At 41.6% G+C, this 27606-nt stretch overlaps 4 protein-coding genes across 6 annotated transcripts; 2 read left to right on the top strand and 2 right to left on the bottom strand.

The window, feature by feature from the left end:
- Nucleotides 1-9559: 9559 nt before the first annotated feature.
- On the top strand, nt 9560-12304 carry LOC115746404. The gene is made up of 3 exons (XM_030682151.2): nt 9560-10219; nt 10778-11125; nt 11459-12304. Exons 1-3 carry the CDS (start codon nt 9764-9766, stop codon nt 12041-12043), a joined length of 1389 nt encoding a protein of 462 aa, XP_030538011.1. The 5' UTR covers nt 9560-9763; the 3' UTR covers nt 12044-12304.
- A 2027-nt stretch (nt 12305-14331) lies between these two features.
- Nucleotides 14332-16151, bottom strand: LOC125312475 (3-oxo-Delta(4,5)-steroid 5-beta-reductase-like). Of its 2 annotated transcripts, XM_048274477.1 has the most exons (3): nt 15931-16151; nt 15764-15813; nt 14332-15665 (listed from the first exon to the last, which is right to left on the bottom strand). In XM_048274477.1, the coding sequence occupies exons 2-3, from the start codon at nt 15800-15802 to the stop codon at nt 14532-14534; spliced, it is 1173 nt and encodes a 390-aa protein (XP_048130434.1). In that variant the 5' UTR covers nt 15803-15813; nt 15931-16151; the 3' UTR covers nt 14332-14531. The 2 variants fall into 2 exon arrangements, with proteins under 2 accessions (XP_048130434.1, XP_048130433.1); XM_048274476.1 differs by lacking the exon at nt 15931-16151 and having other exon boundaries at nt 15764-15924.
- A 568-nt stretch (nt 16152-16719) lies between these two features.
- LOC115746359 (cytochrome B5-like) lies at nt 16720-21410 on the top strand. The gene is made up of 6 exons (XM_030682085.2): nt 16720-16885; nt 17051-17095; nt 18372-18404; nt 18527-18656; nt 20609-20678; nt 20929-21410. The coding sequence occupies exons 1-6, from the start codon at nt 16735-16737 to the stop codon at nt 21280-21282; spliced, it is 783 nt and encodes a 260-aa protein (XP_030537945.2). The 5' UTR covers nt 16720-16734; the 3' UTR covers nt 21283-21410.
- Nucleotides 21411-22747: 1337 nt separating this feature from the next.
- On the bottom strand, nt 22748-27606 carry LOC115746399. Of its 2 annotated transcripts, XM_048274475.1 has the most exons (6): nt 27350-27606; nt 26886-27000; nt 26121-26753; nt 25815-25995; nt 25403-25520; nt 22748-23258 (listed from the first exon to the last, which is right to left on the bottom strand). In XM_048274475.1, the coding sequence occupies exons 1-6, from the start codon at nt 27424-27426 to the stop codon at nt 23156-23158; spliced, it is 1227 nt and encodes a 408-aa protein (XP_048130432.1). In that variant the 5' UTR covers nt 27427-27606; the 3' UTR covers nt 22748-23155. The 2 variants fall into 2 exon arrangements, with proteins under 2 accessions (XP_048130432.1, XP_030538006.1); XM_030682146.2 differs by lacking the exon at nt 25403-25520 and having other exon boundaries at nt 27350-27602.

Raw genomic sequence — 27606 nt, forward strand, 5'->3', positions numbered from 1 at the left:
ATGGGGCTATGTACAAATTTTTTAGTAATTCATTGGGGTAATATCTTTATTAAATACCAGGTGAAGATGACTTGCTTTGTTTCTATGTTGATCGTGTAATGTGATCACGATCTATAGAAAGTGACCTGTAATATTTTACACAATCAATACAATTTTAACGACCCATACCGTACACGACTGGGACCAACCCATGCCCAATCCAATTCGAGCTTCAATTCTTAACAAGTTTTCCCTTTAGATATGGAAACTAGGATAATGGAAAAAAAAAATCCAACTAAAAACAAATTAAACATGAAAGAAATTAGTAAATAAGAAATTATTAAAATGCATCTCCTATTATTTCTCCTAATGCTAGGAATTTAATCTAATTTAGCATAATAGACCATGCCACGGAATAAATAGCGAAAATTTCAAATAAGGACCTGAAGTGAACATTATTTTAAATAAAGGCATGTAGGGTCCTCATTTTCTCAAGTGGGAAAATGGAAGTGGTGGCTGAATTTCAAGGTTTGAAGGCCAAAAAGAGAGTGAAATTGAGGGGGATTAGGTGAGAAAGTGGGGAGTTGGATTTTTTGAAGAAAAAAAAAAGAGAAATTCTTCGAAGAAATTAATAAATGGGAAAATGAAACATGAAAACCGGCTTGAGTGCTCGTTGACTAGTGACCTTAATCTCTCTCGATCTTGTCTTGAGGACAGTGACCCCCATGATGATCCTCTTGCGTAAAGCTCGTGTTTGTGCATGTTATCTTATTAGTTTGTTCATTAACTCCCGCTAACCTTATCTCGTGGATACTATTCTTCTCGTTTCGATTTTTTGAAGAGCGTGTAGTCATATATAGGACTAGGAACCCGAGGTAAATTGATATTCTCGTTTCAATTTTTTGAAGTGAACATTGTTTTAAATAAAAGCCTATGGTATCCTCATTATCTCAAATAAGGACGGACCAAAGGACGAGTCACATTTGGCTGCGTTTGGTCGTCCATATAAAACTCGGGATAGGATATGTTTTATCCTATCCCGTGTTTGGTAGGTGTCCTGGATAGTATAATGTCGGATATAGAGGGGATATAACCCGGATAAAAAAATCCCGGGGGAGGGGGTAGGATAAGGTCGGATAGGATTTCTCTTATCTGTCATATAAAAGTTAACTTTTAGAATGATGACAACTTTCTTATCTCATTTGTTTCTATTTTCATTTTATTTATTTATTTTTTTTGCGAAGAGGTTTGAAAATCTAATAAAATATGTATATTTTCAAGTTTTTTTTGTGTATGAGAACGTTATTTTTTTAGTAATAAGATCGGAATATTTCACGAGCATCATGTAGGGGCATATATGTCCTTTATATTGATATACGGTTTCTACCAAATGCGGGATATGATAGGATTTGAGAATATTCGACTTTAAATCCGCAGTTCACCAAACAGTGGATAGGATATGGCCAAATCTCTAGATTTCTTATCCTATCCTATTCAATCCTATCCCGACCAGAAATCCCGACGACCAAACGCAGCCTTTGGGTACACGTTCTTAAAGAATATCGGATATATTCGAGGCGGGTCCTGGATGAATATCCTTGGGTGTGATTCTTGGTTAGTAATGTGCTCGATTGGGCTCGAGAAGTCGGTGGGCTTGTGAAGGATTTCGAGATAATTGTCGTGCACGGTGTCTCTCGGTGGGCGAAGGTGGGTCGGAGACCTAGGGGGTTTGAGATTGAGCGAAGAAGGGAAATTGAATGGGAAAGGGAAAGAGTGAGACAAGTTGAAGAGAAAGATGGAGGGCTAGTTAGAGAGATAATGAAGGTTCTTGCAAGATGAGTTCCTGGTTTTTAGTCGTGGACTTGAGTTGCGAAAACCGGAGAGAAGGAGGAAGGAGCGGAGGAGGAAGCCATTGCATGTGGGGTCGCCGGCGAACTTTGCCGGCCTTCTCCGACGCCCCATCGGCGGTGTAGAGCAACCTCGGGCGGGAGATGCCTGCGTTTGTACCTTTTTTTAATTTTGAAAAAAAAATATAAAAAGGAAAAAGCAAGAGAAAAATTCAAAAAAATCAAAAAGGGAAATGAAGAAAATGCCATTTAGGCTAGATCCTTTTTTGAGACTCCATGGCCACTTCAGGCCCTTATTTGAGACTGCTATGCCACTTTAGGCCCTTATTTGAAATAAAGTTTACTTTAAGTTCTTATTTGAGAAAATGAAAGCATTTCAAACCTTTATGTGAAATTTTCCCGATATATGAAGGAAGTTGAATCGGTTTCGAGTTTGAGGAGCTTGTTGAACCCTATCGATATACATTTTTACTTGAATTAGCTTTAATTCATAGGCCTTTTAACTTTTTCTTATTATATAGGTCCATCTTGGACCGTCCAAGTCCAACTTCTAGATTATAGGAACTCGGCCCATTTGTCTCCATTATAGCAATCAAAGAAATGAAGTGGCCCATGAATTCTTTCCATTTATTTATTAAAAACTGGTTTATGGGTGATTTAAGCTGTAATCAAACTTTCAAAGTGTCCCTCCATTCTAGATGACCATTTGTTGCTAGAAATTTTTTGTGTGATATTTTCCAATGAACTACTTGAACTTGAGATTTATTCATCTTTATAAGGGGAAATACGAAGGTTTTATCATTGTCTACATGATCCGGTTAAAAATAATCATGGGCATAGAGAAAAATTATTGAAATAGCTCTCTGCCTGGTTTTTAAGATGTTCGTCAAAGGGGAAAAGAAGAAAAGAAAAGTATAACAAATAGAATGGAAACATATTTGGCCCTTAACTCAAAAGATGGGTCTAAGTTAAACTCATTTAGATTTTTTTTTTTCTGTTGTTGAATTTCATTTCTTCCGACTCATTTTAACACCGAGAGTGACATATTTTAAACCCCGCCCAACAAATATAAATCGAAAAATGGGTAATTGATCCAATTTGCCACATCTTTTAAAAAAAAATTGGCCAAAAAGAAAAGAATTAGATGAAATCAAAATAACCTTGGACATAACATGGCAATAATGTAAGGTTCGCCAAACACAGAGCACATATATGATTAAGGTTCGCCAAACACAGAGCACATATATGATTACTTTCTCTTTTCCCCAAGCGGAAGCATTTAGTAAAGATATGTGTAAAGGAATTTGATACACAAGTAGAGTACAATCGCAGGAGCTTCACAAATCAAAATGAACTTGAGAAAATGACTCATCGTCAAACGGCTCAACAATCGCCCGAAACCATTCGAAACCTTGCGCGAGCTGACTGGATGATGCCAAAGCAAATAATAGCAAGCACATATTGATGACCACCCACATGGCTAGAGACAAGCTCATCCAAAGAAGCAACTCGGCGCCGAGAGTCCCGAAAACGATGTACAAGTATCGGCATATCAGATTTGAGCTCTCGGGTCCGGTCAATTTGATCGGTGCTATGTGATAGATGGCTTTGCAAACGATGTACAACTGCATAACCGTATGGCTCAACACCCGAGAATGCTGCGAATTGAAACTTGCGATGACAAGTAGTTTGAACGAGGTGAATGCAATATGAAATCTCTTGATCGAGTCAACACGATCATGCCGTTGTTTCTGTTGTGGTTGCTCGTCATTCCTGTATCGACCAAATTGGAGAAAAAGAAAAAGGATCCACAAGGGGGAAAAAAAACTAGCTACTGAATCAGCGCTCTAAGCAAAGTTCTTAAGAGTATATTTACATGAATGAACTTCGCACCTCTCGAGTGTTGCTGATCGATCGGCCATGCTCTGGAGAAGGAGAAGTTGGAGCTACAAACTCTGATTGTTTTTTAGGGAGAGGATGTGAGGGGTTGGGTTTAAATAGGAAGGAGGAGGAGGAGGGTTGCATGTCAGGGAAAAAAGGTACTAATCGGCAAAAAAATCAACGGGAGAAAAGGGAGAAAAGGGAGAAGAAAAGGAAGAAAAGGGAGAAGACATGAGGACATTTGTCAATTTACAAGAATTCCGAATCCGGTTAAAGACATGTGGACATCTGTCAATTTACAAGAATTCCCAATCCAATCTCAATTGAAAAAGAAAAGGGAGAAAAGGGAGAAGAAAAGCGTGAAAAAGAAAAGGGAGAAGAAGAGGGAGAAAAGGAAGTTCTCAGCTAAGATATGAAATAATATAATGGGCCTTTGATCAGGTTGTTACCTCCAATTGAATGCTTTATATGCACAACCCCCTCTGTTGAGGTGTGGTGTGGTGTGGAGTGATTGATACTCTCTATCAACAGAAAATCACGGGGATCTCATTCGATGAGAGGACGAAGGTTCGGAGGTGCCGCTCGGCGGGGGATCTCAAGGGGCGGAACCCTTTGGACACTAAAAGGTTTTTATAATTTGAGTTCATGTTTTATTGATAGTTTGGGTATAGCCACATGAATAGCTACTATATGATATAAATAGCTACTATTATAGATAATCTTTTTCTTTGGTAACTGAGAGTTGTAACAGAGAAGTGAGATTTGCTAATTATAGTAAAATCATCATCCGGATATAGCTCTAGTTTGAAAGTGAACCAACATAAACATTTGTGTTTCGATTTCTCTTTATCACATTTATTCTTCTTTTCGTTATGATTGTGCGTATAATCCTGACATCTCTCTTCGTCATGGCCACTAGGTAAGACCTGCAACTTTTTTGGTGCATTCTTCTCTTGGCATCTTTGGTGGGGCAACTTAGAATTTGACTACCCAAGTTATAAAGTGCACTGCCTACAACATGTGATCTGTAGGAGAGAAAAAATGCTTGAATCAAGAAAACCATCCTTTAAATCAAAATTTTCAGAGTCTTTGTTTTTATTCTCGTTTTTGTGCTTTGCCCGTGCGCTTGTTTTGATTTCTCGTCATGAAATCTTCTTTCCTTCGGGAGGCTGGGTTAGGCCAAGCCCATAATTGGCAGCCCAATCTAAGTCCAAAAGCACAATATATTCCACTTGTTTATGATGGGCTTGACACAACAGCCCCCTTCGTATATCCCACATAGGTCTAGCACAAATACTCTGCAGTCATTTTTATTATGAATCACAACTATTATCATCTTCTATGCAACATGGGCTTTGTTTGAATTTTTGAGAAATAATCGAGACTGAAAATTGCCGAGTTTGCTTCACCATATGCAAACACAAAATATGTGTATGTCTGAATAGAACTGGGGAGGGCGTGCCGACCATTGCTAAGGTGAGGCCGGCAATTGGCGGAAGGAAATAAATAAAAAAGAGAAAGGAGAAAAAGGAAAAAAAATTCAAAATGTCTTTGAAGAAATTGTAAAAATCGTTCACATTAGTGTCGGTCATGCTACGTAGAACGAAAATCGACGCTAACTGGATCGCAACGTCAGCGATTTTCGGTCAAAATTAGATAGAATGACTAACCGACAAATCGTTAAAATGTTTAGAATTATATTGACAAATTGTCAAAATATTTTGGGCTAAATTGGCACAATTGAAATGTTTATGAATGAATTGGCCGCCAAACAATAATCTTAGGACTTTTTGGACAATTTTCCCTTTTCGTACCAATGGGAGTTTGGGCAGATTTAAACATCTATCTAGCATGATTTCACTTGAGTAGTTTCATTTGTTTATATGCAATAGTCTCCTTCTGTTTAAAGTATCTTTTTCCCTCAACGGGCTCCTGCATTAATGTGTCTTCACAACCTCTTTAGTCCTTCATATTTTCTAACCCCCTTGAAAAAAGGATTATTTGGCAAGTTTCATGACAAATTATAACTCTTTGAAGACACCATTGAAAAGAGGATTGATTTTCATTTGGGTCATTTCCGTCAATTCAATGAAGAAACTGTGCATTCAACTACTTTGTTGGTGCCACCATTGGTTATCATGAGACTATGGTATATGGAGTGGGAGTATTTCTATCCAATTTTGATTAAGATACTCCTTTTCTAATTAACAAACCGAAATGCTCCATATTCAAAGAAAATTAACATTATTTCTATCATTTCTCTCGTCATTTTCATAATATAAACATCACCATAACTCACAACAATGTGTGGTCGTATTATTCATCCTCTTGTCACTTTGCCCAGAAAAAGGTTGTTTACATTTTTTTTAATGGTCTCGTCTTTTGAATAACAAAAGTCATGTAAAAAAATTAGAAACTTTTATGTATGATGGCATATAAATACATAATCAAGTGCATATTTTTCAAACGAATAGTTTGAACAAAAGTATATTTCAAAAAGGAAAGCTCATTGCAATCTAACCGATCTTGTCTTGACTCTGTGGGACTTTGCCGGCATAAATCTGTAGGTTCTTATAGTTAAAGATCGTTTATAGTACTTTCTTTCGCCTTCTTTTTTTTAAAAGTTGCATATTGGCGAGCGAAGCTCTAGTTACGCCTTGCCTTCTTAAGCTTTTAAGTCTCCAACTCAGTTCATGATTTTCTTTTTTTGATCACAAAAAAAAAAAAAAACCCAAATTAGTACACCTAATGCATTTGCCGATTTTGTATGACTACAGAAGTTGACCCATTTCACGTGGAGGCTCTATCCTATGGGACAAACTGAATGCATTTTGAATGGCTACAGATAGGGATGATTGGTACCAGGGTGGGTAGGTTCCATACCTAAAATCCGAAACCAGCCCTTTTATAACTGGTTTCCAGTTTTTGGAACTTGAAACCTAACATGTTTTTTTCAGTCTGGTTCTAAGATCTACCCGAGAACATGTTTTTCTTTTGTTCTTTTTTTGTGATTTCATTTTTTTTTTCCAGCAAAATAATATGAGTAGCAACGAAACTAGTGAAAGTAAAAGATGAATAATAAAAATTACTATCTACAAAAAAGCAACAATAGCTGAGAGAAAAGGAGAATGAGTGCCGTCATGTTGCTGAGTCACATCTGATAGGTTAGATTTTAGGAGGAAAAACACTAAAAAATTTGGCTTTTTTAAGTCATGAAATCGATTTGAAAACCGGTTCCATAATCGGCCGGGTTCCTAGGTGGGTATTCACTCGAAACTGGAAACCGGACCTATTTCAACTGGCTTCGAATATCTGGAACTGATTCTCGAACTTGTTTTTCGAGTGGTTCGGGCCGATTCCCGAGTAAAATCTGTCCGGTTGCATGCCCCTAGCTACAGAAATAGAAGTCTAACACTCAAGATTACTCGTAACTTTTAGTTGATATTGAAGGGGTTTTTGGGTTTCTCCATTGACATATTAACTTGCTCTCGGCCCAACCTTTTGCATATGTTCTCCGCCCATGAGCCCATAGCCTCCAAGCTCGTAACAGTAACACTACTACAACAATCGCCAATGGCCCTCTAATCTTAGCTCGGTCGTAAGCTTATTCGGCATTATTAACGAACGACGATGGTGCTTACGAGCTTCACTAGAGCCGGGGGTTGGATCCCGTACGTAGCACTGCAAATTACCCGACTCCTCTTCTTCCTCCTCCTCTTCTTCTTCTTTACTCCCCCTTTGGTTCCACGAAAGCCTAACTGTTATCGGGGTGTGCGCGGATATCGTGTATCGAAAATAGGGTTGTTTTGAAGACGTTGGAATGAGTCCGGCTCACTTAATTCGTCTAATGAGGTGGGACTCAAGTGAACGTCGGTTTGACCCAACGGGGTATGTGAATTGTAATGGATACGAGCAATGCCTGCTCTGGTTCCAGACGTGAATTGAGGAGAGCACCATTCTTTTGACTTCTAAAAAGGGAAGATATCATGGGCCTTGTTTTCCCCGCTCCGTGAGGAAAACAACGTCGCGTGATGTTATTAAAGCCCATCGATTAGGCTTTGAAAGCACATTGCGCTTTTCAATGAAAGCCTTTGTGGCGCACATGACAATATTTCTGCTCTAAAAATCAATTCATATTTTTCACTCGGAAGATTTTAACTCCAAGCATATCTTATCAGTAGCAAGACAGAGGGACATATCATTTTTTGGGAAAATTACCAAAAAATGATAATCTTATATTTATTGTATGGTTGTTGATTCGATTTTAAACTTTTCAATTTAGTCAATTTATTAATAAATTTTTTGACAATTTACCAATATAATCATTTCGGTTAATTTTAATCGGCTATCTTATATGACATAATTAGTGTTAACGTGGATAATCTCCGATCATACATTTCAGCAGTGTGAAAAGGTCGGGTTAAAAGAGAGTGCGATGATAAAGATGCCATGCTCGTCTTGTTCTCCATCAATGTTCAATGAATGCGACTCTCGTGCCGCGTGCCCACCCTCGTTCGCATGCCCGATCATGGGCCCCATCCCATGGATCCCATCATTTCATCTCCCCTCTGTTACAATGATTATCAATTAATCAAATATCATTATTTCAAACTTATCAACGTATTGTCTTTTCTCGCGACGGTACATTCGATTCAAAAAATCTCGAAACCCCTTGAGATCGCTCGACTGCTGAACGCGTTCATCTTTTTTCGTTCGAGATCTGACCTTGGATAATCAAGAAATATTATTATTACTATTGTTATTAAAAATCTTAAATTTATTTTAACTATGTCAATTCAATCCTAAATATTTTCAGATTCTTTCAATTGAGTCTATACTACCAATTCTGATCGAAAATCGCTGACATGGAAGCTCGCCGACGCCAACTCCTAAAAAGAAGAAAAATTAAGGGGAAAAAAATAGAAAATTGAAGAAAATATTAATAAGAATTTTCATGTCAACGTTGGTCATACCACGTAAGATAGTTGGCGGTCACATCAGGGATTTTCGGAGAGAATTAGTCTGATGGGCCAAATTGGCACAGCTACAATATATTTACGACTCTATTAGTACAATAAAAAATATTTAAAACTGAAAAGTAATCAAATAAACCATGTGAGCATATACAACCTCATGCGAATAATTTCTGCGTTGCATACGAGGCATATAGACCCGGAGAGCCATACGATTGATTGGATCATGTCGCGAAAAATGCAAAAAAAGTCATAAACCTAATGCATTGGTGCCAATTCAATCTTAAATTTTTTGCAATTATGCTAATTGAGTCAATATGACCAATTTTAGGGTGAAATCGCCGACGTGGAGATCGATTATCCTACGTGGTACAATTGGCGCTAACGTGGATATTTTTAATATTATTTTAATATTTATAATAAAAATTTTAAGCATTTTTAAAAAATATAATTGAAAATAAATATCACGCAGGACAATCGACGTTTACGTCGGCGATTTCAAACAAAAATTGATAGCATTGACTCAATTGATATCTAAAAAATTGACATCAATTAAAAAAGTTAAGAATTAAATTGACATTAATACAATAAATTTAGGACTTTTTTTTTTACACTTGTCTCGATTTTGTCCCTTCGACTACGTGGATTCGACGCGAGATTCACATTATTGGACAGATCACACACATTAAAATTTGCTATTCCGAAAAATAGGCAATAATAACTCCACCAGGGTAATTTCTGGGCGGGGCCCACGAAACGATATTAAATTTGAGAAATGAATAGACCGTTCGTAGTTTTTCGTGGCCAGGGACCAAAAAAATGATTGGTTCTGTTTTATTTGTCCGTTTGCAAAGTCCGTTTCTTTCTTTGCAATTAGCATGATAAACCATGATCTCTACCTCAGCAAATCTCCGATTTCCTCTCTTTGCTTAGCTTCTTCGCTTCCACTCTCTTCTTCCCAGAACTGCTAGTCTTCGTGCAGACGCAGATTTCGTCCTCCTAAGCCACGTCCCTCCGTCGCTAGTGCCGCAGAGCTCTTGAGTCTCTCGGTCTCGGGTCAGTGGCAGTGGCAGTTCGTAAAAAATGGAGAGGAGAGCGGGGTTCTTCTCGTCCCTCAAAAACGAGGTGGTGCGAGGCTTGTCGCCGGCGAGGTCGCGGCCCAGAGCCAAGAGCCTGTCGCCGGCGAGGGCGGCCCGAAGCGAGTCGCCCAAGTCGAGTTCCCACCGGGGCAGGAGGAGCCGCCGCGTGAAGCGCCCCGAGTCGTCGATTGTGAGGCACGCGGAGGCCCTGTCGCCGTTGGAGGAAGGGCCGGACCCGGACGGGACGGAGGGCCTAGATTCGAGGATGGAAGGGAGGTGGGGCCAGTGGATGAAGGGTCAACGTCAACACTCCGTGTCTTCGTCGTCGTCTTCTTCGGGTGGGCGTGATAAAGGGTCGAATCTGAGGTTGTTGCTGGGGGTGCTGGGTGCGCCGCTCGCGCCTGTGCATGTGAATGCTGGTGAACCTCTGCCTCACCTAAGCGTCAAAGACACCCCCATTGTTAGTCCCTCTCTTTCTCTCCTCATGGTACCGTGTACAACATTTTTGTGGTTGTTTCATTGCTACTTCTCGCTTGTCTTGCTCCCTTGTTGTTGTATCCTGTCCCAGTTCTAATTTTTGTCTTGAAGTAGCTCTGCACCCGGTGATACTCGTTGTAGGTGGTGGACTGGAGGATTGGGTTGTTTAAGATTTGTTTATGCTTGATGCTCGTGACTTTCTACTTCGTCTTTAGGTTCATAACTATAATGTTGTTTTCGTTGTTGGTTGTTTATTGAACTTTTTGATCCACCTTGGACTGAGAAGCTCTGGTCTGGCTTAGTGGGGTCAATGTTCAGAAGGTCAATTAGAAAGCTTTGTTGCACGTTTTCACTATAGTTTTGACAAACACAGTGATTAGACTTCTGAAATTGTTTGATTGAAGATCCTAGAAACCAAGTGGTATAGTGGAATGTATTTGTGGAACCAATTAATCGAAACTCTGGCTGCCATCTGGTTCAAATCTTAGCTGCATTAGAAAGGAGAGCCTCTAAAAGTGGTTGCTCGTGGTGAATTGGGCAGGAAACTTCATCCGCTCACTACATACTGCAGCAGTTTGCAGCAGCATCAGGGGCACAGAAGCTTCACACTGCCATTAATAATGCTTATGCCATGGGGAAATTGAGGATGATAGCTTCCGAGTTTGAAACGGGAAACAAGGTTGCGAGGAGCAAGAATTCCTGCAAAGCTATAGAGTCGGGTCGGTTTGTACTTTGGCAAATGAACCCGGACATGTGGTATGTGGAGCTCGCTCTTGGTGGTAGCAAAGTTCATGCTGGCTGCAATGGGAAGCTTGTGTGGAGGCACACCCCTTGGCTCGGTCCACATGCTGCAAAAGGGCCTGTTAGACCCTTACGACGAGCACTTCAGGTGAGATTCCATTACCAGTTGGCATTTTATGATTTTTTTCAAAGTATGTTGGTGCCGGGTGGGACTGTTGCTAAGCCATCATCTTTAGTTCGTACGTTGAAGCTTCATCTTAGTTTGAATTGGCTAATCCTCCCTGCATGTGGCTGGCAAATTCGCTGAGTCCATACTGGAGAATTTGATTCTTTGTCAAGAGGTGTACGAGGGAACTGGAAGATAAGAAACCAAGACTAAAGCCTGTATATGAAAGCATGAGTTAATGTGGCGAATACCCTGGCAAATTTCATCATTAGCTTTTGAAGGCTTTGACAATATTCTGCCATCTTCTTCTTCCAGGGCCTCGACCCAAAAACCACAGCAAGCATGTTTGCACACGCAAGATGTGTGGGGGAGAAGAAAATTGGCGAAGAAGATTGTTTCGTCCTCAAGCTTTGTGCAGATCCAACTACTCTGAAAGCCAGGTGTGAAGGGCCAACGGAGATTATACGGCACGTTCTCTTTGGCTATTTCAGCCAGAAAACCGGGCTACTTGTTCACTTGGAAGATTCGCACTTGACCCGCATACAAAACAACGGAGGCGATGCAGTGTATTGGGAGACCACAATCAACTCCATTCTTGATGACTACAGGCCTGTTGAGGGGATCATGATTGCGCATTCTGGGCGCTCAGTGGCAACACTAGTCAGGTTTGGAGAAACAGTGAGGAGCCAAACTAGGACTCGGATGGAGGAAGCTTGGACGATTGAGGAGGTGGCTTTCAACGTTCCAGGCCTGTCTGTCGACTGCTTCATCCCCCCTGCTGAGCTGAGATTCGCTTCTCTTGACAAAACGTCCGAATTACCTCGCGTTCCGTGGGTTAGGAATGTTGTGCCTGCTGCTCGGGCCAGGGTTGCCGCCCGAGAGAAATCCACTGAGCTATGAGGGTAGCAGTAGGAAGGGAAGTAATTCATGGCGGTGCTCATAGCTGATTGCAGTCATGTTCGCTAGATTCTGGTAATTGCTGACAAATTTAGAAGGCTGAGGCATGGATGTACTTGGGAGTTTCGCCATTAGGATGTACTCTAGTTTCCTTCAACTGTAAATAGAAGGGTAGTCCACAGCTTTTTGGGAAGACACCAGGCTTGTTAAACTGGAAAATTTTCGTAGATTATTGCGGTAGACAAGTTACCGGCTTTGATGTCATGCTACATATCATCGAATCTAGGTACTCACAACTACGAAAACTGATTCTTGCGAAAGGCAATGGGGTGAGTACCTAAAGAACTGCATCGACGCATAACTTCCTTCGATGATAAAAAGTCCACATCCCAACCTCTGATGGATCTGCATTTGGCAATCTTGGTCTTTGGTTGCTGTTGGGTTCTGGCTAAAATAACTGGTTCTGGGAAACTTTGAAAATGTTCTTTTCGCCGGTCACTCGTATCAAATCGAAGGAGATGGTTACACCGCAGAGGAGTCAATTGACGCTACCAGAGCGCGACATCTCATCGAGCTCGTTCCATGTCTAGCACTTGATGAGTCTTTGTTTTAAGGGTCTGAGAAGAAATTCTATCATTGAGACATTGCCAGTGCCAGATAGTTCTAGCAAGGAAAACCTCCTCGAGAAACTTCCTCCCTTTTTAACTAAATAAGAGGAAATTCAACTGGACAGAATAACCTAGCAAGGAACAACTTTTAGCAACAAAATATAAAGGGAGTCCTCTCAGAGCACCGCGGATAGTGCAGGACTCCATTGATCCATGTTGACGCCTAAATTTTGATTAATCTATTTTTTGCATAAAAATTATAAAAAATCATCTCACATATTTATTTTTAGCGTACATTGCATTGGCATATAATCGGGCAAGCAGAACACTTAATTTAGCATGCGTCTAGACTAGGCACGGGATGGAAAAATACACCGAGAAGATTTGAAACTTCAAGGACCGTATTGCAAATACTTAAAATTTCGGGGACTGTATTGCAAATACTTGGAACTTCAGGGACTGTATTGCAAATACCAAAAGAAGATGCAGAAGGGAAGATGATGAAGGGAAGATAATGAAAAGAAGATGAAGAAGGGAAGATGATGAAGGGAAGATAATGAAGGGAAGATGAAAATGGAAGGTGAAGAAATGAAGATGAAGAAGGGAAGATGAAAAGGGAAGGTGAAGAAATGAAGATGAAGAAGAGAAGATGAAGATGGAAGGTGAAGAAATGAAGGTGAAGAATGAAGGATGAAGAACTTTGCCTATAAAAGAGAGAGCTCTTGAGAAGAGTTTTAGAAGGGGGGAGTGGAAGAGAATTGAGAGAGTTTTGAGAGAGTTTTTGAGAGGAATTTTTAGAGAGGAAAAAGAGAGTTCTTGAGAAAAATCGGAAGAGAAAATTCGAGAGTGAAGAAAAGAGTTTTAGTCGAGCATCATCTTCGACGAGTCCCGACACATATTTCGCCTCTCGCCATCCAACAACGCCATTGCTTGCCATTTTCGACGACGGCCGCGTTCTTCCAACTTTGAGATCTTGAAGGGAACTATAACGTGTATGTGAGTAAGATTTTGTGTAATAGAAGGTAATCATTTCCATCTCGATCTACAAAAATGTAATCGTTTGTTTTGAACATTTGTTTGTTTATTTTAGACATGCCACGTGTTCCAAATTTTAGCATTATTACATGTTAATTTATTTCTGTAAATACTCGTGCTTGGCTGCGTTTTCTTTCTTTCTAAATCATCCATGGTGTATATCGCACAAAGTTCAATGTTTTACATTCTCATAAAAAAGAAGATAAAAAACCAAAAAATTGCATCTTTGAATTTCAAGTAAAATCCATCAAAATTGCCAAATCAAATATTTTTCATGAAAATGGTACCGAAAGGACGTTAGAGAAATCCGACGTAACCAAATCCCCGAATTCAAAATCTCCGGTTCGCGGAAATAAGATAGTTTTCTCCCGCTATTTTATTTAGGTTTCTAATCAACCTACCGAAAATGATTAGTGGCGACTCCAAATTCAAAACACGTTGCATGTTAATTATTTGAACCCTAAGTTGCGATTTGGTATGGACTTGGGAGAGTCCGAGTTAGGTTAATTAATTAACCTGATAATCCATTAGCCCGAAAATTAACCCGTTTATTTTTCTTAGGTCGCGACAATCCAAAGTCTGAACGAGTTCGAGATCAAGCCTTAGCTCAGAGTTTCTGTAGAACACCACACCATGAGAACAAAGTCATTACAGGAAAATGTACGCTTCAGCTTCAATTATTGGACTTACTTCGGTCCTGGAACAATCTGTCCACAGATGCAACCTCAAAAAGAGTACCCAGAAAACAAGAAACAAACTGGGAAATCACTTCACTACAATACAAACACGATGGATATCATGATCATCATCAGCAGCGAGAACCGGGGGATTTGAATTTCAATTTAATTTCAAGGTACGATCTTGTATCCCTTCACCTTATCGATCCAGCACAGGAAGGAGTTCTTGGAATTTCTGAACCCCAGGAAGCCATGCTCCTTACTCTTGTTCATGCTGTCCAAGAACCCTGCCCCATCCAACATCAAGTCCACGAACCACCACAGTCCGACCTCCTCCAGTTTGGTCTCATGCAGCTGGTTCTCCTTCACGATCTCCTCCCACACCCTCGCCTTCCCCTTCATCGCCTCCGTCAGCCTCAGCCGCTCGCCGTTCTCGTTGAACCCGTATTCCTCGATCCCGAACTGCTCCGCCAGCACCTTCCAGAAGTGCTTCCACTTGAACACGTCGCCGTTGCTGCAGTTGAAGGCCTCGTTCCAGGAGTACGGGTCGACCGCCGCCCAAATCTGCTGCTCGGCAATGAGGTCGGCGTCGCCCGCGACGGAGAAGCCATCCCAGGCGTCCTTGGTCCCCGGGAACATGAGCGGAACGCCCTCGTGCTTGCAGATGGCGGCGTAGACGCAGAGGGAGCCGACGAGATTCATGAGGCTGTAGGGGGAGAAGCCGAAGATGATCGGCGGGCGGTGTACGGACCACGAGAGGTCGTCCTTCTTCGAGGTCTCCTCGAAGAGGATGTCCTCGAGAGTGTAGTAGAAGTTGGGGACGTCGAGCCGAGGGAGGTCCTCCGTGAACGGCGGCTCGTGGGGGGTAACCTTGCCGAAGGCTTCGAAGGGACCGACGTAGTGCTTGATCCCCGTCTGGAGGCAGACGTGGCGGAGGTTGGGGGCGTTGGGGAGGAGGGCGTTGAGGGCGTTGCGGAGCATGGCGCCGTTGACGCGGCAGTTCTCGAGCTCCGACGAGCGGTTGGCCCAGGTGACGTAGAAGACGTGGGTGACATCGGCGAGAGGGGAGAGCTTAGCGAGGGCGTCGGACTCGTCGGAGAGGTCGCACTGGATGTACTCGATGGGGTGGTCGGCGTTCCACGGGGGGCGGGGGCGGCGGGCGACGCCGTAGACCTTCCAGGGGCCGCCAGGGGTGTCGGAGAGGGGGAGGATCTCGGCCAGGCTGTTGCCCACGATCCCGGTGACCCCCAGGATCAGCCCTACGCTCTGGTAGCTCTTGGGTGCCACCTCCTCATCGATCCTCTTCTGCAAGAATGAACAAAAAGATCGAAAGATGAGATCAAAATTGATCGAATTCTCAAATTCAGGTGCCGTGACATGGTTCAGGGAGAAAAAGATCTTGCCTTTGCGGCACCAATAGCTCCGGCCCACCACCAACTCATCTTGGTTCCTTCTTCAGATAGATTGATGCGCAAGAGAGAGAGAGGGAGGGAGAGAGAGCGTTTATCTTGGGGGAAGAAGATGGGAGAGGGAATGGGTCAATGGCCAGTAGATGAAGAAGGGACGCTACCAGTCGGTCTCAATCCAAACCCAGAATGGTTTCCATCCGATGGAGTGTCGGATTTGAGCGGCTTACTATATTCATCTGTTTCGTTTGGCACGTGAATTTGGTTCTTTATACAAATCTCCACGAGCGACCGTTTTCATCAGCGGCCAAAGCGAAACAGGGGTGACTCAGTTCGGATCTATCCTGAAATTTCATCGTTTCTGGCTGAGCAAATCTCGAGCCACCTTTCGGACCAAAAAATAAAAAATATCTCGAGCCACCCAATATGAGGATGTCATTACGCTCTTTCTTTGTCAGCTAACACCCTAAATAAAGTTTTTTGCTCTTTTTTTTTTTTTTTGGTCAAGACCCTAAATAAAGTCTAAGCAAATTGCATTTATCAGCTCCATCGCTGTCCACCTTTACTCCACGCTCCCTTCTCCTCCTCCCGAATCTGTTGGTGCATGAAATTAGCTTGAAATTGAGCAAGATTAACACGTGGAAGCGGTAAAGTTGCGACTTTTTGCATCCTTCGCCCACTGATTGGCGATCCATGATTGCGGATCAAATGGGTCATTGTCATCCTTCTCGACCTTTCTGCTGTAGGATGTGGTGTAATCCTTCTTCTCTCTACCTTACTTCCTTGATATGATTTTTTGACCATTCAGGGACGAATTGACTGCACCTGCCAGCCTTGTATGGCTACAGAAGTTGGCACCACTCAAGATTGTACTCCACTTTCAGTCGACATTGAAGGGTCGGGTGGTTCCGCCATTGAGCCTACTAACTTGCTCGCGGCCCAATAATCTTTGCGTGTGTTCTTGGCCCATGAGCCCACAGGATACAAGCTGGAGACAGCATCGCCGCCGCCACATCGCCGCTGGCGCTCTAATCCCAGCTCGCGTCGAAGCTTCTTTGGCAGTGTTGAAACGAGCGACGATGGTGCTTACGAACTTCAATGGAACTGGGGTTGGATTCGGTACGTAGAACTGTAAATTCCCCAAATCTCTCTTTTACGCCCTTTGCTTCCATGAAACCTTATTTTTTACCAGATGTGCAAAGATGATCGTCTATCTGACGTAGGATTGTTTGGAATGTCGTTCCTATTGCTAAAATACGAATTTTTGTGGGTTTTTCCTCTCAGGGTTCGGAGTCGGGTGCGGGTTCGGTGTCGGTTGGGGTTTTGGAGGTCTGCTTCTGACGTTGATCTTAAGCAATTCAGTTCTTTGATTGGGCTATTGGTCATGTGTTGAACTTTTTGTCTTTGGAATGTGGGTTACAGCCATTTTTTCCCTGCAGAAAATTTGAATGCTTTTAGCTTTCAAATTTGTTGTATCTTAGAATCGTTTGGACTACTTCTGTTTTCAAGTGAATGCTCGTAGTGAAATTAATGCATCATGATCGGGTTTCTTTCGAAGATTATGCTCTTCGATTTATTAGTTTTTGTTTGACACGGTGGAGATGCAATGCTAGCAATCTCACATATGCCAGGAGTCAAAGTCATCGAGCTGGCAACTAGCTCCAGAATACATTGAACGCATCCTGTGGCCTCCGCAGGACATGATGCGGCTGCTTCTGCTGATAATCTGTTGAGCATGTCTTGCTCCCATTGTGATCTTTTTATAATTATACATGAAATTGCTTATGAGTGATGAAAAAGTATTGCCTTTTCTGCTTTAATTTCTGTTGTCATGTTTAACGCTTTATGATTGACACTACTCGAGGGAAGCAATTGTCAGTGTGAAAAGTGAGGGTAAACGAAAGCAATGAATTCTATATCTTCCGCATGTGAATCATGTCCTTTTCATCCATAATGAATGGAGAAAGATGATGTGGTGTCAGCTTACTATATGTTAAATTCTCTTTCTCTAAATCTCATGTCCTTCGATTCATTCGTGTGGAAATCAAGTTATGCTCAGGTAGATCACAACCAAATTAACTGGCCCTTATCATCGAATGTTGGATCATGTGGATGCAGCATTTGAACTACAATCTTAGAGAGGAATCTTTTATGGCAATGATTTATCTGACTTCAAATAACCATATTAACGATTCAGTTCTCTGCCGGTGAATCTCGTGGATTGTGATTTGCCTATTAGGAAGAATATGAAAAGAAATGCACGGATAAGTTAAGAGTTGAAAAACTTTAGTATAATGCAAGCAAGGGCTTTCCTTCTGCTATATTGTGCCCAACAGTATAGGTTTTCCTTGTTCTGTTTTGAAATTGTGGACCTTCTATTTTCTAGTCTGTTTCATTGAAGATGCTTAGCGACATCTGCCATGCTTCGCTTTTATAGGTTTTGGGCTGAAATTCACTTCGACTGTATGACCTGAATTGCTGATGTATCTTAGAGATAGGGGGTGTCTGAGCTTTCATTTCAGATATGATGTAGGTGTGCAAATGATAGTTGTGTAGGTGCGATGAAGACATCTCTAACATTGCTATAAACATTGTTTGATGGCAGGCATGCCATTAAACTTCCTGGGCCTTGGTGCAGGTAAATTTTAGGACTACTTACAAATATAGTATTGTCATTTTAATTAATTGTTTACTGGTTTAAAACGTTGGCTATTGTCAAGCTAATTATGTTGGCCTCTTATTTGCATGGCCGTACAAAAGGTGGAGGCTGTGGTGTTGGATTAGGCCTTGGATGGGGATTTGGCACTGCCTTTGGAAGTCAGTATCGGTCATCTACGCTAACATTCCAAGGCATTGAATTCTCAAGCAAGGATCAAGGTGCAGATAAGGAGTTGAAAGATTTAACCAAGTAGTTGTGGAGTTCGTGCTTTGGAGTAACTTGCCGCTTCTGCATATTTCACATGCTATGGTTGCGTCCCACTAATCTAGAAGCTGCAAAATCCCATTGTATGTGCTCTTTACCCTCATACAGGACACTACTGTGTATGAATCTGGGAAGTTTGTGCAACTGAAAGAGCTCTTAGATTCTCCATTTTAATGAATACACAAGGCCAACAAATCTGTTTCTGTGTGGTCTTCATTTCTAATCCAGGAAGTTCATTATAGGTGAGAAATGTGAACATTGTAGGGATGGTTTTGCATGGTTTCAGTGAACTGAAAAGCATCTTTGCTTGATTTCGAATTATTGGAAGCTCGTCATACTACAACTTTCCACACAGGAACGGTGAATGGACTTTATCCCCACCGAGAGATTGTTTTAACCCATCCTCACCCTGATAAAGGTGGTGAGGCAGTGCAACGGATGGTTAATGAGTTATAGGTGCCTAACTTAACAAAAAGGAGCCGTTCTCTCATAATGAGAGATTCTGGAAGAAAATCGAGAAGCATTCTAGTGCTGTTCGTGATTGTGCTTGTCCTGCAATTCTCAGGAAGGTGTGTCAGCGAAAGGGAAGTGCACCATATTTTTTAAGTTCGTCCTCTCAGTTCGATCATGGATTATGCATAGCGAACGCATGGTTCGTTAAGTTACGTTAGTGTCAGCCGTTCTACTGCAGTGTATGTGGGCAAAGTGTTGACTGGTAAGTGCTCAAACCAAAGTATTCATAGATTGCATTCACGACTTGTGAATTCCTGTATGAGTCGTGGGGGAAATCGCAGAGGTAATGGATACATCACCTTCGCGCCATATATAGGAGGCGCTGGATTGTTGCGTGGAACTGCTGTTGAAGCACAACCACCATTCGCAGGTTTTCGTCACGTTAAGGTCACTTTATATTCCTGTGGAAAAGAAACCTGAATGCGAGGACAAGGTCCCCAGGACAGACTTTTAGGAACTTCGTGCTCAGAGAAATCGATCGGAGCATGTAGCGTCTCTATTGCTGTCGAGATTCACTCGATGGGGAAACATCAACGCGAGATCGTTGCAGTTAAGGGAGCAGATACGCATTTATTATCACCACTACAAAAAAATCGGGAATGATAGTAGCTTCTATGTTTGAATGATCGGGAAACCAAACATGCATGGTCTGAAGTGATCCGAAGATCGGCTATAAAAGACTGCGAATCATTCCTTGTGTTCCAGTATCTGGATTCACCACACGCAGAGCACTGGGCAAAAGCATGTTTGAGGTGTCGTGGCAAAAACTTCGTATGTACGTTGGTTAGATTTTAGCCGTTGTTCCAAATTATTTCTAGCTTCTTCGATGACTCGTCAAACTACGATTTTGTCTGCAAAATTTGCATCAGCTTTGATCCCTCTTGACGCTCAAGCTTGCTGCAGATTGTGATTGATAGCGAACTGCTGTGTGACATATTGGGTTTGCTTCGTTTTCTCGTGTTTTGCTGCGAAATGTTCATACCTCTGCACTTCTCCACCATGCTTTTGTTCCATCAGTGAGTTAACCCCTAGGAGAAATGGGTGATTAACATGTCATTGACGTGTTCTCTTGATAATCGATTTTTTCAGAGTCACGTGCTTTCGCCGGTATAGAGCAGCTGCCTCGTGATCCGCGCATTTGAAGACGTTGTCAGCGACCTGCAGTTAGTGTCGCTAGGACCCTGATGCCTGCTTAAGAAATGATTTACCTTAATTTCGGCGAATTTGGTCCAACTTAGAAAACGAGGCACCTACTTCCTCCTCACCAAACACCCACGTGCCAACTACCTCCCCCGCGAGAGTCTTACAAATTGGCCGGACCCTCATCGTTTAAGTGGAATGCATCTTTTGCTTTGAACTCGTCGTCTTTTCCGACTTTCCCTGCAGGAGGAGATGGCTGAGAAAAGAGTCTTCACTCTCTCGCAAGTCGCCCAGCACAAGTCCAGGAAGGATTGCTGGTTCGTCATCAAGGGCCGGGTAATTTCCGTCTGTTAACTCGTCAAATCTCGTCCAACTAAGCTCCTCCGCCGCGACCCCCTTTTACTTACTTTTAATGTCTCTATGAATGAATTTTGGAAAAAACCCCCTTGTAGAACAGCTCTGGACATGGAGCCAAAAGACATGATTTTTAGGCTGAAAGAGCTTGCACCGAGGTTTCGGGGTTTGCTTTTCGGAAAAATTCCGCCGACTCATGCTCTATGAATTCCCCGTGTTGATCTTGCAACAGGTGCTTAACGTGACGAGCTTTTTGGAGGAACACCCAGGAGGAGAGGAGGTGTTGCTGGAGTGGGCGGGGAAAGATGCGAGCAAGGCTTTCGAGGACATCGGCCACAGCAAAGCAGCTCAGACACTGGTCTTGAAGTACCAGGTGGGCGTTCTCGAAGGCCACACCGTCCAGGACCAGGACGCCGACAAGTATGCTGCTCCGAAAGAGGCCAAGAAGGAGGGCATGAGCGCCTTCGTCGTGAAGGATACCGCGGTTCAAAAGTATGCGGCCCTCATTGAGTTCGCCGTCCCTCTCCTGGTCGCCGGCTCCTTCTTCGCCTACAGATACGTCACCGCCGTCGCCGGCCACATGTGATTTCCAAGACCAGCTTTCATTTGTGTACCAGATCCTCAGTCTGACTCTGAACTTGTGTTCCTTTTTCCTTTTTCTTTTTCTTTTTTGGGGTTGGAATAAAAGAAGGTCGAAAGCTCCTGGATTGGAGACGAATGCCGTTTGAACCCAAAAAAAAGAAAAAAAGAGGAGTTCATAGCCCAATTAAAATATCATCTCTTAGTATCAGGGAAAATCCGGGGAAACGAGTTTCTTCGTATGATTTAACTAAAGTTGCCGTAAAAGCTGGCGGATTACATGCTTCATGCATCTTGAATGGCATGGCAGTGCCCAAAAGACCTAGCGCTGGAAAGGGTTGGGACTAATCCGGTACATGACCCGTGTGTCCGAATCACAATAGGTATAGTTTGGGATTTTTGGATCCGCCGAAGAGCGTCCCATGCTTCTCAAAATGGATTTGAACCCATTTAGTAATTTTTTTTGTTGTGCATTTGATTCTCTACCATGTTTTCTTTTTCCCTTTTTTTTTTTTTTTTTTTTTTCAAGCCCCTGCTTGGAGTTTGGGACAGATGGGAAGCCCAAATTCAGTGACGCTTTCAAACCTCCTCGGACCTTTCATTCGTGCTAGGTATTGCTCGGGCACGGATATGTCTACTCCATCCTCCATTTATGCATCTCGTGAACTCGTGTGGATGAATGACGCTCAATAAATATGAGACGAAAGTGGAATCCACACTCGACTCCAATGAACAGAGCAAGAAGTGCGTGTGTATATCCTAGTCTTCTTACCAAATTAACAATTAGTCTGTGTGGGCGAGAAAATTACCAAAAAAAGTTTTATTATATCAATTCAATGCTAAACCTTTTGATTAGATTAATTTAATCATAAATTTTTCTACAATTTGTCAATGTAATTATTCCGGCCAATTTTAGTCGAAAATTGATGACATGTACGCCAATTATCCTACATGGCATATCCAATTGCATGTCCTCGCACATGGCCCCGACCATTAACAACTAAAAAAGTAAAAGAAAGACAAGAATTATAAAGAAAAATTTTCAAAAAAAAAACTAAAAACTTTCAAGAATAATCCACATCAGCGTTCCAACGTCCACGTCATCAATTTCCAATCAAAATTGACCAGATGAACTATTATGGCAAATTATCAAAATATTTAAGGCTAAATTGGCCAAATTAAAAGATTTATAACTGAATCGACGCAATTATAATGAATTTAAAACTTTTTTGATAATTCTCCCTCCTATAGGCAGGCATTTTCCACAACCGGCCAATTGTAAGATTGCATTCAAATATTAATACTCCACGATTGTTAATAAACCTTCCCATTATCTGCTTCTGTTGGACCTACATCCATCTTGAAACGCATGATTGAGTCTTGAAGACAACCTCTTTGCAAAGTTTTTATTGTAGGGTCAGTGAGTCCCTCCTCCGCATTTGCATTTCGCACTACCCAAGTCAACCATGAGCTGCGAAATTCAGGCTAAAAAAGTGGCTAAAATGATAACATTCAAATTGCTGTACAGATTACAGTGACAAGACGGCCATAAAATCTACCCAGAGAATTAGAAACAACAGGATACACGGTCCCAAGTCAGAATGCCAGAACATCCGGGGATCCAACATTTTCTAATCGTAACATTCTCGTATTCTATTAGCATTTACATGCTGTCGCAAAAACTTCGAAAATTTCTCACTCACCGTAGAGACTGTGATCAGTCTGGACCGAGGTTGGTCACAGGTGCGAGCCTGCGAGGGCGTCTAATGCGCTATCATGGACTCAATACTCGTCAGGTGGGACATAATTCCACTTGGAAGGAAATGGAAAACGCGAGAAACAAAGTTCCTGTCTCTTGCTCCCCTGCTGACATAAATAATTCACAACTGGTCCCGACCATTCTGGCATTGAAGTTCATGCCGACATAAAGAAACTAAACTATAATTGGGCCTCCGCTTTAGATTACACAGAAAGCGAGTACAACTGCATAAAGCAGAAACAGAATTAAGCATCAGAAAGCATATCACAATTATTCCACTCAAAAAGTAAAAACCATTGCCATGCGTAATTAGTGACAACAAACTAAGTCAAGTGAACTCAGGTACCCGTCAGGTATCATGTGCCCAGTTCTCAGGTTTGACTCGTATCAGAATATTTAGATGTCTATGCTGGCATGCTTCTTAACAATAGCCCATTTCAACTAACCCTATAAGGGAAATAGACCAATTGGCCTCATAACTAAAATCGGAATTGATCCGCAGACATTCAACATGAAATAAATTTCCCATGCTCAATCGTAAGAGAATTCACATTCACTCATACTCAACAGTATAACATCAGAAGAAATAATCTGCATAACTTCACTACCCTATTTGCTTTATTACGTAACACCCTTGAAGGACACTATTTTTGTAATCTGGAAACTAAAACCCACTGAGTCAAGTACATTTTTCCAACAAAGAGAGGAAAATTCAAAATCAACAATTTCATTGCCAATTTCCTGCACTTATAGTACCTTTTTTTCCTTTTCTCGTTCACATTCATCATATCTCAGAACTGAGAAAAATAACTATAAGAACTAATAATACAACCCAACGCACTCCCCTTCTTCCCTACATGCACACAAACTCAAAGAAAAAAAGCAGAAAGAATAACCTTTAAAAAGAAAGGATATGTGCTAGTAAAATTGTCAGGCAAGAACAAAATGTGTACGAAAGTGTTTGATTAAAGTAATCGGGATATAGACAACAGTGTATTGACCTGATCATATTGACAGAATAGAAGGTATTGCGGTGTAGCATTTAATAGTAGAACATATCGATGGACGGGCCTATGTGTCCTTTGTCCAAGCCTGCCTCTGCTTAAATATGTTAAAATTTCTATATGCCGTTGATCAGGATGGGTAGGCCGAGAGCCAGGAAATTGTTTGCCCAAATCCACCCATATTGCCCCTCAGGCCAATTGGGCCGTTGGCGGGCACAGTGGCCGCCCACCCATTGATCGATATTTGATGGACAATGTGGGTGATTTCTCCTATATGGTTCGTTTCTTTCAAACATTAGGCTTCAAAGTTCAACATGCTATAACAACAAATAAAAGAACTCCACTACTGTGAATAAAAAGTATATAGGTGAAGTTTCTATTATCATAGCTACAGTTTCTACTATTATAACATAGATCCTAGAGTAGTCTAAGTATTATTATAAGGTTCACTCCTCTAATTAATAAGGTCTCAAATAAGAGTTGTTTACAGAGTTCTAAAGAAATTATGAATAATGCTATGTATACTGAGACTTGTATACAAATTATTTGATGTGACAAATGTCGATACATATTAAATATGGCCAACTTCTTTAAAGGGTGACAATCTGCCACATCACTTGGTATACTAATTTAGTAAGACCAGTCTAAGCGTACCTAGCATTATTAAAAAATAATATGCAACAGATTGCAATTCATAACTTATAGATCAATCCACATATGATTTTCGTCTTTCGAATAATGATCATTCTGAAGCATAAAACATCCAATAAATATGAAAGACTTTGTTTAATATAATAAGTTGATCTATCCAAGGTAAAAAGTGTCATGTTTCTGAGCTTTCCTAAGTTCTTAAATTTGACAAAATAACTTACTAACAACTAATCTCTTTTTTACGCATACTTTTACTAGTAAATACGACATTACACGAATACACACACATCCAAAGCAAGGGAATGCAAAAAAATGGGGTTGTAAATCCACTAAACATAAAGCCAAACTAATCCGAATCAGAATCAGTTCAGGTGAGCTCGATTTGATTGACGACTGCAACTCGGTTTGGTTTGGTTCTAGAGAAAAACATACCAAACTCCTTTGTTCAATAGGGTTTCTCCTCCATTTAATATGTTTTTTGTTTTTTTTTTTTGGTCGACTTCTCCAATTAATATGTTGAAAACATGCAATTTTGTGCAAAAGCTCATGGCCGGAGTTCACATTTGACACATTTGCAAAGTTCTAACAGGGTTGGGACAGAGGTCTCAAAATGAGGACGAGAAAACACACTAAAAATTATGATTCGTTGAACAATTAGCATAAATCTGCATGATCACAGCCATGAACATACTTTCAAATTCACATTAATGGACCTTAAGAAAACAGCAGTTATCTGGTCAGCATCAAGGAGGAAAGAAAGTAAAATTTGTTGCATTAATGTCTGACAATCCTCAGGTGCAAGAATTTGCATTGAAAAAAAACAGCTGTTATCTGGCCAGCATTAAGCAAAATGAAAACATACACAAAAGAAGCAAAAAGTTCATTCACGTCAGGCTGTCTAAACATAAAACGGATTCATATCATAGCAACTTCAAAGGTCATTTCAAGGGCACAAAGCAACTGAATAATCGTTCGACAAATTCAGCAGTGATAGACCTATTCTATACGTGACCCTATTAAATTCAAAACCATAAAAAACATATTTGTCTGCACCCATATAGACACACATGGTAGCTTAGTCATAAAAAGTAACACCAACATGGGCTTATAGATGAGCCAACTCACCAATCAAGCAGAGAACTAGAATGGCTGCAAAGGCCAATTGTACAGGCCGACTGTATTGCATCTGATACTGAGACCTCTGAAGCTGCCTTTGGAGAGCTCCGTACCATCCATAAAGCTGCTTTTCATAACCGTCACAGTTATCCAGGCAACTCTTACTCCGTTCATAGCATGCACGTACACCCTTTGTAAGACAAATACAAGTATTTATTCAGCAATCACAGCAGAAATCAATGCATGCCAAATATACAATACATGTAATTGCAGAACATAAACTAAAAACATAGAGAAAAGAGTTCAAACACTCACTCTCTCTAGCTGAGCCGGTCCCAATAATGCAGTATCATCTTCTTGATGAGAATCAGCTTTCCACTTCCTAAAGCCATTTTTAGACCACTTCAACTTGGAGACAGAGCCCATGGAATTTAGGAACCCTGAAACACTAGGTACCTTGCGGGGAGGTAATACAGAATGCCCACTGGAGGAACTCTGAGGGTAGGCTTCTCCGGCAATAGCAATATTCCAAGCACTGATGTCAGCACTTGCACTGGCCGCTCTTCTATGCCCATATGACTTCTCCTCACTGGCATCCATTGAACTCCGCTCGGTTGACTGGCATGAATTCTTCGAACACTCAGGCGTGGACTCTTTCCACAACTCTCTATGGTCTTCATTGTCCATAACATGGTCCAACTCAGCGCCTGCCGCTTCAAATGCCGATGATCCAGAAAGAAACGACGCAAATTCATTGCGCTCTCGCTCGTCCAAACGCACCCAAGATGGCGCTCGCTTGCCATCCAAGAGTGCAGATTGCTGCAATGAGCTATTAATCTTCGAAATCTGGTCATTGATGGCAACAATGAAATCATAGTGTCTGTCCCTCGCATCATCAGATGAACTATTGCCATAACTCGACTGCACTGCTCGTTCAAACTCCTCCAACTGCATCCAAACCCAATTAAGAAGTTCGACGTCAGCATTTACATCTATTTTTCTTCCTTCACTCACTAAACTGCAGACAAAACCAGCATGTCAAAAAAAGCACGACGTGCAGCTATAGAGAGAGAGGATGACCTGCCATTTCGCAGTGCCTAAAGCAGTATGGAGGTCCCGCTGGAGTTCCTCCAGATTCCACACGACCGAAGAGTCCTTTTTCGCATGGATCCATGTTCTATAAGTCGATTGCATCCTTCAAAAAACATGTAAACCGCATTCTCAACACAAATTCCAGCATATAGGGTTCTCATAAGGACAATTCTATGGGGTATGGGATAAAACCAAAGCTACCAAACAAAACCCACAAAAAAAAACCGAGGCGATCAACAGCATTTCACGAACAAAGTCCCCAAACCGAAGCCTAGAATTTCATACAACAAGGCCGAAACTGGTCCTGCTAAATGCAGCAATCGAGTACATTCAAGAGGTCTCAAGCAATAACCAAGAAGCCCGAAATCCAGAAACCAATTTGCAACCAATCGCGGGGCTCGAAATTAGGATCCGACGTCATAAGTATCGCTAACATGACGACATGGACGTACCTGTCGGCCGATTCCTGAACCTCCTCCGCAGCGGAGAAGAAAGGATCCTTCTCCCATCGATCGAAACTCGAAGCCATTTCGGGGAGAGAAACAAAACCGCAAGACGAACTCGCTCCGATTTCCCCCAAAAAAGCAAAACAAATCGAAACCCTAATCGATGCACAAAAACCTTTTTTCCTCAATCCCACTGACCTCGCTTGAACGCCAATGGAGCGGATCAACAAATCCAGATACAGAAATGGAGATCCAGGAAGAGG

Source organism: Rhodamnia argentea, chromosome 2, assembly GCF_020921035.1.
Source record: "Rhodamnia argentea isolate NSW1041297 chromosome 2, ASM2092103v1, whole genome shotgun sequence".
Taxonomy (NCBI): Eukaryota; Viridiplantae; Streptophyta; class Magnoliopsida; order Myrtales; family Myrtaceae; genus Rhodamnia; species Rhodamnia argentea.

What these genes read in the sequence shown, in the direction of transcription:
- LOC115746359 (XM_030682085.2), top strand. Translation starts at nt 16,735, where the DNA reads ATGAGCCCACAGGATACAAGCTGGAGACAGCATCGCCGCCGCCACATC. An exon ending in CTTCCTGGGCCTTGGTGCAG is followed by an intron (nt 18,405 to 18,526) that starts GTAAATTTTAGG and finishes GCCGTACAAAAG; the next exon opens with GTGGAGGCTGTGGTGTTGGA. An exon ending in GGTTCGTCATCAAGGGCCGG is followed by an intron (nt 20,679 to 20,928) that starts GTAATTTCCGTC and finishes ATCTTGCAACAG; the next exon opens with GTGCTTAACGTGACGAGCTT.
- LOC115746404 (XM_030682151.2), top strand. Translation starts at nt 9,764, where the DNA reads ATGGAGAGGAGAGCGGGGTTCTTCTCGTCCCTCAAAAACGAGGTGGTG. An exon ending in GCGTCAAAGACACCCCCATT is followed by an intron (nt 10,220 to 10,777) that starts GTTAGTCCCTCT and finishes TGAATTGGGCAG; the next exon opens with GAAACTTCATCCGCTCACTA. An exon ending in CCTTACGACGAGCACTTCAG is followed by an intron (nt 11,126 to 11,458) that starts GTGAGATTCCAT and finishes TTCTTCTTCCAG; the next exon opens with GGCCTCGACCCAAAAACCAC.
- LOC125312475 (XM_048274477.1), bottom strand. Translation starts at nt 15,802, where the DNA reads ATGAGTTGGTGGTGGGCCGGAGCTATTGGTGCCGCAAAG. An exon ending in GAGCTATTGGTGCCGCAAAG is followed by an intron (nt 15,666 to 15,763) that starts GCAAGATCTTTT and finishes TCATTCTTGCAG; the next exon opens with AAGAGGATCGATGAGGAGGT.
- LOC115746399 (XM_048274475.1), bottom strand. Translation starts at nt 27,426, where the DNA reads ATGGCTTCGAGTTTCGATCGATGGGAGAAGGATCCTTTCTTCTCCGCT. An exon ending in GTTCAGGAATCGGCCGACAG is followed by an intron (nt 27,001 to 27,349) that starts GTACGTCCATGT and finishes TGTTTTTTGAAG; the next exon opens with GATGCAATCGACTTATAGAA. An exon ending in TCTAGTTCTCTGCTTGATTG is followed by an intron (nt 25,521 to 25,814) that starts GTGAGTTGGCTC and finishes AATGCTGGCCAG; the next exon opens with ATAACAGCTGTTTTTTTTCA.